General features: G+C 41.2%; 1 protein-coding gene across 7 annotated transcripts in view; it reads right to left on the bottom strand.

Annotated features, from left to right (window-relative positions):
* actn1 (actinin, alpha 1) overlaps window positions 1-14,526 on the bottom strand; it is a 56,898-nt gene that overhangs the window by 9,818 nt on the left and 32,554 nt on the right. For 4 of the 7 annotated variants that reach the window (XM_087833149.1, XM_087833144.1, XM_087833146.1 and 1 more), the window contains exons 5-14: window positions 14,244-14,331; window positions 10,835-10,913; window positions 10,461-10,542; window positions 9,635-9,720; window positions 4,857-4,949; window positions 3,619-3,849; window positions 2,629-2,776; window positions 2,328-2,478; window positions 1,903-2,011; window positions 1,372-1,512 (exon numbers count right to left, since the gene is read on the bottom strand). In XM_087833149.1, the coding sequence (XP_087689275.1) occupies window positions 1,372-1,512; window positions 1,903-2,011; window positions 2,328-2,478; window positions 2,629-2,776; window positions 3,619-3,849; window positions 4,857-4,949; window positions 9,635-9,720; window positions 10,461-10,542; window positions 10,835-10,913; window positions 14,244-14,331 (1,208 nt within the window). Of the gene's footprint in view, window positions 1-1,371; window positions 1,513-1,902; window positions 2,012-2,327; window positions 2,479-2,628; window positions 2,777-3,618; window positions 3,850-4,856; window positions 4,950-8,344; window positions 8,431-9,634; window positions 9,721-10,460; window positions 10,543-10,834; window positions 10,914-14,243; window positions 14,332-14,526 lie in introns of all 7 variants that reach the window. The other 3 variants (XM_087833150.1, XM_087833145.1, XM_087833147.1) reach the window with 1 other exon arrangement.

Genomic DNA, 14,526 nt, shown 5'->3' with positions numbered 1-14,526 from the left:
TATAATAATGTAGTCATGAAATAAAACCATAGATCTTAGTATATTTATGATTTTAGTAGTCTCACATCATAAGAAGTACTCAGCAAAATGTAAAGTAACAACAGTGTTGGGAAGGTTACTTTTAAAATGTATTCCATTACAGAATACAGAATACATGCCCCAAAATGTATTCTGTAACGTATTCCGTTACGTTACTCAATGAGAGTAACGTATTCTGAATACTTTGGATTACTTAATATATTATCATGCTGTTTACAACTACATGAATGTACTATTGCTGTGATTTATTACTGTTACTGAAGGTCCGCGTCTCCGAACCGTAGTAAAGGGACCTCTGGCTAATACGGTGGGTTCTGTGTCGGGCTCGTAGCCGAAAAAATAGCTTTACTTTGTTGTCTGGGTCAACTTTGCTAGCGAGAGACAGAGAGAGGCGTTGAAAGGCTGCTCCAACGGAACTTATTGTTTTTGGAGGAAAACACGAACACGGTGTACAGTCGAGTCTTAATAGCTTACTTACAACTGGGCTCGTCAGGCTCTCTTCTTGGCTGCAGTGGTTATTATTATATTTACATGCTTCCAGCTCCCGTTTTTGCTCGATGACAGCTCGTACTTTTCCTTTTTCTCCCTCCTTCGCTCACAGACACATAACGGGTACGGCAGTCCATTCTCCCTGCAGCACGGACTACACTGCCCATGATGCTACATTCTTTAGAGCTATACCTGTAGCATTCTGCCTATTAGCTTAGCACAACAACAACAGGCGCTCTCTCACCCAGGAAACACGCAGAGAGAGAGCGTCACCCTGTAACCATGGCAACCGTAACGCTGCCGCCTGGAACAACAGAACATAGCTTTCAAACAAAACCCAAACAGTCCTGACCCGCCACAATATGAAACAGGGAAGTACCGCCGTGTAATCCATTTATTTCAACAAAGTAATTGTATTCTAAATACCACCTTTTTAAACGGTAACTGTAACGGAATACAGTTACTCATATTTTGTATTTTAAATACGTAACGGCGGTACATGTATTCCGTTACTCCCCAACACTGAGTAACAACCATTATGACTTATCCAAAGCATCTATTTAGTATACTGAAGATATATCAACTTGGTCATGTGTTCATTTATTACCATTATGTACCACTAGAAGGTGCAATATGCTGTTAAGCTAGCAGGCAATATGTTGCTTCTTCACATTAACTTGACATAGATGATAGCTGCTTAGCCAACGCTCATCAAGAAAGTAAAGAAGCACCAAAGTAACAAATATCTGCGTTAACTTCGCAGCTACATAACCCCTGCTGTGTGTTTAAAGGCTGACAATTCTATTTATTCCCTAAAGTCACATCTATTTTTCCCCATCTCACCTGGATCTCTTCAATGGTGTGGACAATAAATGTATCCTGCAGGTCCTCCATTGCGCCCTCCATCCAGTTGTTGAACGGAGCCGCTCTTTTGGCAAACTCAAGGTACAGCTGGTCGATGGTTTCAAGGAGCTTCTCTGTTCTCTGTTGAGCATTAAAAATGTGATAAACATCAATTTACAGGGTTTTTATTGACCTTCAAAGTCTATTTGGGTGAAATTCAAGAATTCGTGGAGGCTTATTTTTTTGCATGAGCATTCACAGAGCTCATAGAGGGATTTTGGGGGATATATCTTCACAAATAAAGTCTCTAAACTTGAAAGGCTTTTCAAGGCCAGCAGAAACTGAAATTGTCGTCACAGTTTCTCACTGTGAGGAAAAACTCTTTCATCTCTAAATTTCTGCCCTCACCAGCATAAAGAAGGACAGGGGGAATTTAAAACACTTTAAAGTGAGTTCTTTAAAGCGAGTCAGAAATGTGACTCTTTGCTAGCTTGTTTACTTTTGATTCCCTTTGGGCTTGTCCCATGTTACCTGCAGAGCCTCGCTGCGTTTCTGGGTCAGAGCTCCCAGAGCGTCCCACTGGTCGCAGATCCGCTGGCAGCGAGCGTTAACACTGGGGGAGTCATAGTAGTCCAGCTCACTGGAGCACGAAAGAGACAGGAGCACAAGTGGTTCGTTATCTGCAGCAGAGCAGCTTTAACTCACATTAATCATCTTTCATAGATAAGAATTTTGTTCCTGTTTGTCTGTCACCTTGATTTGTTGATTTTGTGTTTTATGTGGCGTGAAATGAGAATGAGCAGAATGTCCTAGTTGTAGGCTCAGCTCTTACTGTGCAAACAGGGAAGCTGTAAATGCACAGGAGCCCTCAAATTATCCAACTCTACTTCATCCTTTTATTGATCCACAGAAGGTTCCTGCACAATTTACGATTTCCATCTGTTCACTTCTCTTACTTTAACTCCTGTGCAATGGCTGCAATCTGCTCCACGCGGTCCTGGTGTGCCGCCAGGTCACTCTCAAAGGCCTCGTGTTTTTTCAGCAAAGCCTTAATCTCTGACAGAGAGGCCGTCTCATAGTCCCGCTTCTGCAGCATGTCCTCTTTACCTTCAGGGGGAGACACAGAAAGTATATCATTAAAGCTAAAACATCTCCCACCTATACTTCTGCATTTTTACCTCAGCCACACAGCACTAAACACAGGAGCGCTCTGGTTCTTTATGTTCATATGTGCACTTTTTTCAAAACAGTAGGTACCTTCAGTCCAGGCTTCGTGGATGGCTGCTTTCTGCCTGAACTTCTCTGCCAGGTGGTCGAGTCTCTCCAGCCTGCGGATCTCGTTGAGGAGCCATTCTTCGTAGCCTTTTTCTGCTCCCTCTAGATTTCCCCATGCATTGTTAATGTCCTGCATGAGGCAGAGGAGAAACAGTCTAAAACAGGCTGTGACTTCAACGGATGAAAATCTGAGCTATAAATCCAAGTAAACAAAACAGCTTTCATGTTCTGCGACTATATATATTATTTTACAAATACACACATCCACAACCTAGCATTACTTTATTTAAACCTCGCATTTACTTTTATGGCTCACTGTCTTAAGTCTGTACTTAGCAACTGTATATATTCTACTTAAGGAGTGACGACTTATTCTGTTTAGATCAGTCCTCAACGTGGAGCTGAGACTGCTAAGGTTTAGCAGTCTCAGCTCCAGTGTAAAATGTTAAGGTACTATTTGTTGCACTGTTTAAAAACACTTAATGTTTTACATGCATTCAAATTGCTTGGAATTTGCATGTGCAAATGTTGAGCACCTTAATTACACAAAAATGGTTTTAGAAACTTGGCGTTTGAGCCATTTAGAAGTTCAAAAGCAGTTGTTCCTTTTGTCTGGCTGTATTTGAGCTTTGATAAATGCTTTGCAGATGAGGCTTTATTGCCTTTTTCAGTTAATAATGAAAGCTTTAAGACTGAACCAAAAGGGAATTGAAAACAGTGAAGTTACAGTTGGTGGAATCTTATTCGATTTGTTTGTATTCTATTTATTTCACAGTTATAATGGGAAAAATGCCTCCTGACGTTTTGAGACTTTACAAATTGTAAAATGTTTATGTAATTGTTGTCACGGTGTAATTATTCACATTATGTAATAGTAGAAAATGCAAAATAGTTAGAGTAAAAAAAGTTACAATGTTTTCTGACATCTCAAACTTTTTCAAGTTTGTTCTTTCAGAAACTGCCCTGACTTACCGAGACCATCTTTCCCTCAGAGGGCATGAACGCAGGCCTGTTGCTGAGCCTCAGCTTGGTCTGCAGGGTGTTGAAATTGATCTCCAACTGGCACTTTTCCTGCACTTTTGGCGGCTTGTGGAGGCGGCGATAATCTCTGAAGTCCTCCAGCTTCTGCTGCATGGCCTGCATGGTGTTCTCCGGCATTCGGTTCTCCAGCCAGGGGATGGTGCGACGGATCCACTCCAGCAACTGGGGTGTTGTGTAATGCATGGAAAAGTGTATGTATGTATGCATGCGTGTGTGGTAAAGGATGAGATTATGAGGAGGCAGATGGAGGGAAAATGAGTTCATGGAGATGAATGGGGAAGAAGAACCATGCAAATCACAGAAAATGGAGCGTAATGATCGTCAGAGAGGAAGAAGATGAGATGTGTTGGATGTGATTGACATGTGAAGAAAGAATATAAGGTGAGATAATTAGTTGACTAGTTACGTTTTACTAACTGATTGCAACGAAATGTATGTTTTGTGTCTTTTTGTATGTTTTCTCTCATTTTCTTTACCATTATCTATCACAGCATCAGATATACACAAATATTTTTGTATTAAAAGTTCACTTAAATTAACCTGACTTTACAACAGGAATGCACCAAAAATAAATATTTTTAAAATATTTTTTAATAAACAGTTAACTTTTAAAAATCCACTGATTTTTTCAAGGAATTGTTCATTTGGGGAAATAGACATACTTTCTTTTGTCATGAGAGATAAAAGTCTCAGCTTCAGTGGCATAAAGTGCTAGCCTGAACCTGCCCACTGGTACGGTGGTAGGTAAATACGTAAGGATAGAATGAAATAAACACGTAAAGTTCATATCTGTTTGTTTAAGCTGTGACAATGTACATAACTGTGAGGTAACTCTATAACGTTATCATGCAGCATGTACTTTACCAGTCTGGTCTAATTCTCTGCTACATAAAAAAAACCTCATTTATAAGCAAATGGTATAAAATGAGAGAGAAAACAGACCGACTACCAAAAAATCAGATTTTATCTGGTGCACTTCTATGCCTAAAACCTGTTTGCCTGGCCGCTGGTTATCTTGATCTGCCATGTTTATACCTGTTTAGAGCACAAACACCCCCAGGGGTAGGAGGTGAGGGAGTGGCGCAGTAAGGGTGAGGAAAACAGAAAGGGGTGGGGGGGAGTAGAGAAGTTGCAGGGCAATTAAAGGATAATAACTGGGGTGTGCTCACATCACTGGCCAGCTTCTCATAGTCCTCCATCAGCTGCTCATTCTCTTGGTTGACAGCCAGCACCTTGCAGATCCTGTTGGCCGCTGTCTCTGCCTAAATGGCGGGAGCGAGGGGGGGAAACAGAGTGAGACCCACAGCTGAGAGAGACGGAGCAAATTTTGAGCCTTGGTGTTATGCAGCTATCTCTAATGTTCCTTGCATATCTAACTGGTGAGTGTGCCACAGGTGATATATTTGATCTGACTGCATCCATCCATACTGCCTACACAGAAGCACTCCAAGATTTCCCAAATGAGTCATTTTTAGGGAATGAAGCAATACATCAGCAACAGCTCTGCAGGAAAGTAAAATCAGGACAGTCACTGCATGTTACCATACCTATAATGTATAATGATGCCTGGACGTGTGTGCTGTACTGAGAATGTCAATGAAATGCCCCAAGATTAAATAGAGTCCAGCCTGTTTCCAGCAGGCACGACTCTAGAGAGCAACGGCGACAACTCAGAGAGCTGTAACAATGATGCATTAAACTGTACCTGCCATCAGGTGTAGGGGCAGCGTTCTCTCTGCAACACTATCTTTTTATAGCATAGCAGCAGCAAATAGTGTTATTTTAGCCTCTCAACCCACATAAAGAGAGCTGTGACTGGAGAAATGTAGAGTGAAGCCCAGTGGTGGGAACAGAGGGGCTCATCTCTGACATAACACCTCTCTCAGTCTTTAATACTGAATGCACAATGTATGAATAAGTCACTGTGATGATATGTAGTCAGGTAACCTGTTGTGTGTAAGATGAAAATGCTGTAAAGAGAAAAGAATTCTGAAAGAAAATACAAGCAGAAACTGAAGTGACATGCATAAAGTCTGGAAAATATGCAGCAGAGAAATGCAGCACACCCAGACACAGTTTTTAGAATAAAACAAGAAACTCCATCTGCGACTGCAGCAAATCAAAACCATTGGCAATATACCTCTGAAGTGCTTGACAAGTAAATGTATTGATTGAAAAGGCAGCACAGCCTTGCAGCAGTGTCCTTTTAGAGGGTGCACAGTCTCAGTAAGCTAAACCCGAGTCTCCCTCCTGCCCCATTTCATAGTTCACAGCCTGGCATCCCACACTGAGGACTGTTTCCAGCCTCTTTTGTTAAGAGATCACAGGGGAAACTTGGCTCGGTCAGAGACATGCTCCGGGGGTTCCATCAGGAGTTGCCTTAAAAGGAGAGCCATGATGTGCAGGTCGTGCTTCTGTGAGCAAATGTTTGCATGCTGGGCCTGTTTAATGAAAGGCTCGACAGCCAGGACCTCTTTCATGAATTACTATGTTGTGACATCACAGCGACCAGAGGGAAGGATTATTAAGGTGAAAACCATCTTCCCATTTATCTGCGGTGCCACTGTGGACATTGCCCTATTTTGTGTCTCTTCTGTATGATCAGCAGAAGCCCCACAGATCTGCTGCTCAAACCTTCAGGTCAGAAGAAAGTCAACTCGAAGAGACGGTTTGTTTCAGACAGTGGAAAAACTAAGGGGGCGCACCAAGACTTGATATAACAAATATTTTTAATGGAACAATTAAAGGAAATTTTATCATAATAGGTCCCGCATTAAAACCTAGAGATCATAGTTCTTTGATTCTTTTGACATTCCTTTTTTGATTCAAGCCCTTAAACTTGCAATTACTATTTTTTTAGCCCCTTTGGGACAGCAGAAACACTCATTAAACACCACAAATTTCTACCAAATAACAGATTTTGAGCATGATTGCAATTTTCCCTCCCGTTCCCTCCTGTCTCTTAAGCAGCTAAAAATGAGTTCTTTTGTCTAGTGTGAAGTTTAACTGAGCTTTTCACTTTAAACATTTGACAACACTGACTGAGAAACAAAAGAAATAAACTGGGATGTCTGACAGCAAAATTAAGAGCTGAAAGAAGCTAAAACAAAGCACAGAAGAGCGACAAACTGTGATAAAATTCTGGGCACTCTCCTCGCAACACAGACTATGCACTAATAAAAATGGACCATGTGATCCAATGTTAATAAAAACATTAATTATGGGGCCGTAACTTAAAATTGGGCCTTAAAGAAGATGGAATATGTGTGTAACTACAAACTCCATCAAAGCTCAATGAAACCTCCACAATGAGAGAAATAACTGATAGTTTTTTATATTCATGTTCCATCGTCATGTAGCAAACAGGTGATACACACGTGTCTCCTTGCTGCCACCTTTTTTGGGAGAAAAAGGAATAACTTGGAAACCAGACAACATAATCATGTAGCACAGAATCTATTTTTGGATCACAGACTGAATTGTAACCTGATTATCAGGAACTACACTTTCTTAAAAAACAATACTGTTATTTAACTTTGTGGAGTTAAAACGAGGATTTCCACATGCAGAGCGTTCAAACATGGGAATGTTTAACTCATAGTGTTTATTGCTAAATATCTGCCCTAAAGGGTGAAATCTGAGGTGTTAAAGAGAGGAGGAGTAACTGTTCCTCCACCCATTGTTTCTGAAATCTACGCCAGAGCTGTAAAACTGTGTGCCAGCCAGCAGCAGTTTCCGGACTCCTGCTTCTCAGGAGAGCTCCATTAAGAAGTGGATCCTAATAAAGATTTTAAGTACAGGAGACTTAGCGGATATCCTGCATGTGTGATAAGTCTCTATTACTCACTGCGGAGATCTTTAGCGGATTTGGCATGTCTTTGGAATAATATATTCCACTGAGAGTGCAGGGACTAGTTGCAGGGGTGTACATTGTATCAGGGATCAATATACTGCTGAAAGAGAGGAGATAAGGAGGCTCTGAATAAGCCAAGTCTCCCAGTGGAGCCACCCACAAAAAAAATGCATCAAGCGATAGCACTTCGAGGCACATAAACTCAATTTTCAGATAGCAATGATGTCAGCAATGCAAATATGTGTGTGTTTCTTGGATTGCTTAATGTTTTAATATGAAGTCAGAGCAACCAGATATCCCACTCCCACCTAGTCTATAATCAGGATTTGCTGTGCAGAGAGGAAGAACTCTGGGTGCCCTGCCTTTACTGCAGGACAAGAGAAAATGTTCTTTAGAAACTTATGGTATTGTAGTAGGAAACGTGACACTTTACATACGAATTCAAAACATAGACCCTGCTTTTAGCTCCATTTTTCATCTCCACAGACTCTTCCTGTTAGCTGCTGAATGCTCCATTATGTTAAATACGTAAACTCTTACTGTTTCTGTCTGCTGTCTGAAGCTGGACCAATCATGTACAGTAAGGGTTTTTGAATATTCTTTGGACACTGTAAACATTGCTATGAGGGAGGTCTAAGTGAATGGAAACATGGAACTGTATAACCCAAACAATGAGCTAAAAAAAATGCTAAAAAGCTTCAGAAAACTAAGACAAAAAATAGATGAGCTGTTATTCACTGCCAACCAGTACAGCAGGTATTTTGTGATATTTCTTTTTACTTTTTATTATGTTTTATTTCTCACCTTCTGTTTGCCTGAGAATGCGTGGTAATAACACGACACATAAGTCATGACGGCCTTCTCATCTGGCCTCAAGGTGCTAATGATATCTGCCAAGGGAACAGAGGAAAAGGAGAGAGGACAGGGAAGAGAAAAAGGCACCAGTGTAAAAGTGTGCAGAGACAAAAAAGGGCCAGCAGGGGGTGCAGTGACAAGTTATCTCCAGTTTACCTGCAGTTGGTCTTCAAGTTCGCTTGTTATTAGCGATTCTTAATTTTTCTCCTGAAAAGTGAGATGCTTGCCTTGATTCAAAGTGGGAGGTGGAAGCATGAAGTGAAAACACATTCATTTTATAAGGAGTAATGGTTTCTTGAGTGTTTTAACTTTTCATTTTGTTGCATTGAGAGCCAGCTGTATGTCATCCCACACCTCCTTATCTATGATGCAATCCAGAGTCCAGCTGTAGTTTAACTTCTCTCAATGAGGCACACCACTCTCTCCACTTATAAACACAGACGTTTTTGGTGCACGTTGCTTAAACACAGCTGTGGTGAAGTGCTCTCTCCACTGCTGGGCCTCTTAGATGACCCTGGCTCTTATATAACTTCTGCCTCATGATGCTGCAGAGGTGCAGCACAGTCTCACATTTCCTGTTGTACTTCTATGTACGCTGTTGTCAAACTAACAGACAGGAATTCGTTATCCCACTGAGAAACTCTAAAATAGCACTTCTTTCCTGTAAAGAAACAGGGAAATGGACTCCTGTGTGTAACCAGCTGCCACATATCCAGCCTCCTGCTTGACTACGAAGCACCAGTTTTAATTTTATTCATTCCTTCACTCTCAATTTAAGCTGTCACTCCGAGGGCTGAACATAATCGTCCAATTAAACAGTTACATATCCCCTTCTGTAATACACTTCAGGCTAATTTGTGTCAAACCATTGCTGTTATCACAGCCAATCACCATCACTCCGATCAGATAAACGTCGCCACACTTCCCACTCTGCTTTTGCTCAGCACCATGAAACCCTAATGAGGGGTGGCTCTGCTAGCCTGCAGTGCCATTACAACAAGGTAGACTGGAGACACACTTGCACTCACTGCCTCTAAGAACAGCGTGTTTTTGTCCCATCATGCATTTGGTAGTGTGAACCATGCGGAAAGTAAAGAAGACGACCCCTGCAGGGGGCGTTGTGCACTGCAGAGAGAGAAGGATACTGTTAGGAGAAACACGTGGAGGTGGGAAAAAGGGAAAGAGGGGAGTGAGGCGAAGAGGAGAAGGAGGAGGAAGGAGACGCTGCATCCAGGATACCTTCTGAGCGCCTGAGAAGGCGTGGTAGAAGCTAGAGACGTAGGTCATGATTGCCTTCTCGTCCGGACGGGCAGTGCCCACAATGTCTGTGGGGAAGAGAGGACGTCAGGGAGGGGATGGAGGTTAGGGTTGAGTGGGAGGAGGTTGAGGTTGTTAAACACAGAACAGTTAAATGAAGAAACAGGAAACAAAACTCATCACATAAATAATATTTAGAATGAAAACAAAATCAGTGGTATGGACCAGATGCGCTTATGGGCTTTAGCGCCATCTCTTAACAGAAAACCTCCAGTTTTCACATCTAAAACTACTTGGTGAGCAAACCATACTTGAAGATACAGGATGACGTCAGTAAGGCTTAATTTATTTGTAGAGAAAGAACTGAATATTTACATTTAGTAGAAAATAGTCTCCCATTGTTTGCACAGCTGCACAAGTGAATGCTAAGGCCAAAATATACCCTCTCAGGAATCAGGATAACGCGCACTTGTTGAAAAGTTGGTCATTTAAAGTCAAAGCAGAATGTCGTTACCAAAAAAATCAACAAATAGACAGAAAAAGTGGTATTTTTTGCATTCCTTCACTCTTTTCTGAAGGCACAGTAGCTCTCACAGCTGTACACACTAAATCAGTTAGAGTGGTTGAAACTTGAAATAAAGTGATGCAATATATAAAGATCGAGTTAAGGTGACACCGAGGTCTTCAAAGAGCTTTCAGATTTCTGAAGAGAAAATCTGAGAGAGCAGATTTTTGCTTTTAAACAAAAAGAGGCAAGAAATCTGCTCTTCGTGACGTCATTTTACAGTTTGACTTCCTGCCTGCTCACCTTCTGCGTCCAACATCTTGGGGATGTCCAGGTACTTCTCTGCCACGTCGAAGGCTGTGTTCAGGTTGGTCATGGGGTCGTCCTGGCAACAGGAACAGTCAGCAGATCATCAAGACTTTTACATTGCTTTTAACTGCACCATAGAAATAGTTAACATCATCATTGGAGATATAAGCATGGTAATTAAAGTAGCTACAGGGGCTGGCAACCAGTACAGAAGAAGGTACAGCTAGAGTTTCTCATTAATTGGTCAGAAGACAATCATGTTACTTCCTTGTCTTATTTTCAGAGTTTATTTGAGGCATCTGAAACGCAGTGACTCCCGTCTACAGCTCCAGTTCGGGGTTTCGATTGCCTTTGAGCAGCACACTCACCTTGCGCAATTTTCCATAGTCAATGAGCTCTGGACGGTGTCGATGAATGAGCGCGCAGAACCCCAAACCATCTTTCCAGCTGAGAGAACGAGGCAGAGAAAGAGTGATCAGGAAAAATGGCAGGAATTTAACTTTAATCAAGACCATCCCCCATCAGTCTGTCCTCCTTAATCAGCTCTGTGTCAACCCCGAATCATTTCAACACCACGTGCCATTTTACCGTTATCTTCTGCACCAAACGTGCTCAAACAATAGCTCTTAAAAAATTCAATGTTTTTTATCCTTTGCCATGAAATTTTCCTTTGTGCTTTTGTTGCAGAATAAGAAATAAGACATACTAAGACGAGACAGATGTTCAACGTGTGTTCGGGACCCAAAGGAGACAAGAAGTTGGGGCTTTTGGTGCTTTTCAAAAGAGAAACTGTTTAAAACTCTGATATCTGTTGGAATTTGAGCGCCAGAGCCTGGAACACATTTAAAGAAAAAGATATTCCTGCTCAGACACTTTTGTACACTGAACAGACATGATATCTTGGTACTGGTTTTCTTTCATTTTCCAGAGCAATTGTCTTGGCAAGCGATCTCACTGCGACTCACTAACAGATGTTACGTGGTTCGCTTCTTATTGTATGCAGAAACCAATTGGCTCTTTTCTGCACAAATACAATAGAATGCCAGGTTTTAGTGACTCATATAAAGTTATTTATAATTCATCTTCAGCATTTACTGCATTTTGTCATATTTAAACGATGCAGCACAACAATCTTCATGCAGATATTCTCTGCCTATGCTTTCTCTTTTGATGAGACTGGCAATAATGTTAACATTTGGCCATTTGATGATCAACATGTTATATGCACTAATATACTCCCATATCATCCAGATGCTGGTAATGTAACCATGTGTTCATAAGACACCAGCTGGCCAGATCCTCTTTTACCCAGAGCATGGGGTGTCTATGGTTTTCATAAAGAATTTCAAACTTTGATCGCACATGCTTACACTCCACAGGTGTTTTTTGTGTTGTTTTATTTGGTTTTCCTTTTGTTTTATTATATTTTGCCGTTTTCACCGCCTTAAGGCACCGTTAACCTAAACAGGACTTTAATCCTCTGTGTTCAGCACATCAGGATTGTGTGTAATAAAATGTGCTTTCTAAAGGAAACCGTCATTGCCTTCAACCTAAGTAAGCCTAAGCAAAAAGAAGGCCTTTGTATACAAATAATTCTCAATCATTTAAAACTATCACACACCGTGATGTAATCTGAGAAATAATTCCGTATCATATTACTGAGCTATTGTCAATTGTTTTGCTCTTATTTATATTTCACTACTTTTCCAGCCTTTCGTATCTCCAGTATGTGGAGAAAAGCCGACCATGTGGATATTTTGCGATTTTAAGATTAGATATTAGATTTGAAATGATTTCCAAGTCCTTGCATCCTATTATTTTTGGATCCCAGGTTGTAATATCCATACAAGGCATAGCAGCTAAATCTGATTTTGTTTCTCTGAAATATATTTTTAGCTTGGCCTTCTGTGGCTCATTGATTGGTGCCCTTGGTGCTGAAACCAGTCAGTCTAAATGCAGCATGATGAGATGGAGCCTCACAATATCATCAATCTGGGGAAGCTGGAGAAGGTTTATTAGTGCTTTCTGGCTCCAAACAACAAATTAGTGAGATGGGATGCTTAATGTATTATTCCCCATAAAAAAGTGCCTGCAACGCACAACAGGAGTTTTTACAAGGGTGCTCATTGCTTCTTATACCTGAAGCAGCAGTATGTGAGCGTTCAGAGAGCAAAAGCAAACTCTGTACTCTTTCCTCCTCTTCCATCTCAAAAGCCCTGCTATCATCTCTCACAGTGAGACCACATCAAAGATCGGGACTCTGCTCTGGCAATCCCATTCTCCTGAAATGACCTCATCTCCACCTTCTCATCTCAGCTTTCATCCACATCTGAGGATCACAGAGGTCTTCTTTCAATAATTCAACATACATGGAGGCATTCTGTGACATGGATCCAGGCCCGGCCAGGCCTGAAATAGGGATGCCTGGGTAGCATCCTCACTTGTATTTTCACATTCAGAACTTACAGCTAGTCGCTGTAATTTGATTAATTATTTGCATGCAACATGTCTATGGATAATTACTTCCACTTCCTGCGTTTCACAGTATACTTTACGAGGATGTCTACTGTCTGTTCCTGGTTAAGGGTGTGCACTCTGCTATTTCAAGTCTGATCTGTGCACTATCAACGCTGTCTGAGGCAACAGCTCTCATCTGCATCGAGTCTGAGCTATTTATGAAATTATGTGTTTGTGTAATTCGGGTGTTTTAAAAAATTAACTCCACATAAAAACCTCACTGAAACAGCCAAGCTGAAAACCACATTTTAACTGAAGCAGTGCCCTTTGCTGATATTTGGAGGGTAGAAGGATTCATGCATAAAAAGCTTACCAGTAGGAAAGTATCATGTGTCAGTAGGGGACTTCCAAAATTTAAAAACACTTCACTGAAAGAGGCTTACGCTTCAATTTTTTGGCATAGGTGGCAACAAATGGTTGCAACAGGATACCTGAAAGTGCAAGTCCTCGAACACGAACAAAGACTAAACCCAAATACAGAATTTAAACACATGATGAAGCATCCTGTCAGAGATTTTTTTTAAAAAACAATCTCTAACAGGATGTCTCACAGCTGGGACGCAACCTAAGAATCTGTGTTGCATTAAGGTTATTCATAGTTCATAGTGTTAGAAGAGATCTAGATCACAAGGTGACACAAATACACTTCTGTTTATATGTGTGTGAACCTGCCAGTCCAGCAACAACATGCCTCAGGTGTTTAAGCGTTTTATCGTCCGCCCATGATGAGATTTGTGCGTTTGCAAAGATTTGTTTTTCCCAAAGTTTCCAAAACAAAGACGAACGACAAAGACAAAGGTAACATAACCCAGAGTGGACGGGACGATATTTAACCATCCTCCTGTAATCCAGCTCTGAACTTTTGCTCAGGTAATATCTGCTTACTGTATCTCCTGATTGTCAGAAATATTTCCAACACTAAGCAACAAACTGGGCTGTTTTCCTTTTTCCCCTCATCTTATTTAAGGTTTGCCTATAAATGAGCATTAGAACAACGAAGAGCCAAAAGCAAAAATGCACAAAAGGTACATTTTTCCACTGAGGTTAAGCCTAGATAAAACTGTCTTTAGCTGAGGTGAAGGCACCCCTGCTCGTACACATTCTTTAGACTAATTTTCCCTGTTTGACATCAAATTTTGAGCCTCCGATAGTTATGTTTATGGTTCCACAATCTCATGTGATTAACTGTAACTGCAGCTTAGCATGTGAGTAAAACAACCATCTGTGTGGCTTAATTTGTGCTCCTCTCCAGCCTCGTACCTGATGTGAAAGTTTTGGATGTTAACATTCTTGTATGGCGCAGTCTTCCTCTGGCACCACAGCAGGAGGCCCTCTTTGGCAGATGTCTCTGTGGTTGGAGAGAAGGGATCATTGTGAAGTTGGTGGAACTCTTGGGCTTTTACTTTGACCGACTCTCCACTAATCCCTGTTTAGTGCTGGATTAAGTGGAGGTGAAGAGAATGGAAAGCATGTGTGACTGCTTGAAGGTTTCATGCTTTCCTATTTCCAGTCAATACCAAATGGTGTCAAGCATCCTCTTTTA

Source organism: Neolamprologus brichardi, chromosome 19 (assembly GCF_056152115.1).
Source record: "Neolamprologus brichardi isolate AB-2024 chromosome 19, ASM5615211v1, whole genome shotgun sequence".
In the NCBI taxonomy this organism is placed as follows: domain Eukaryota; kingdom Metazoa; phylum Chordata; class Actinopteri; order Cichliformes; family Cichlidae; genus Neolamprologus; species Neolamprologus brichardi.
This window is presented reverse-complemented; position numbering and strand designations above follow the sequence as displayed.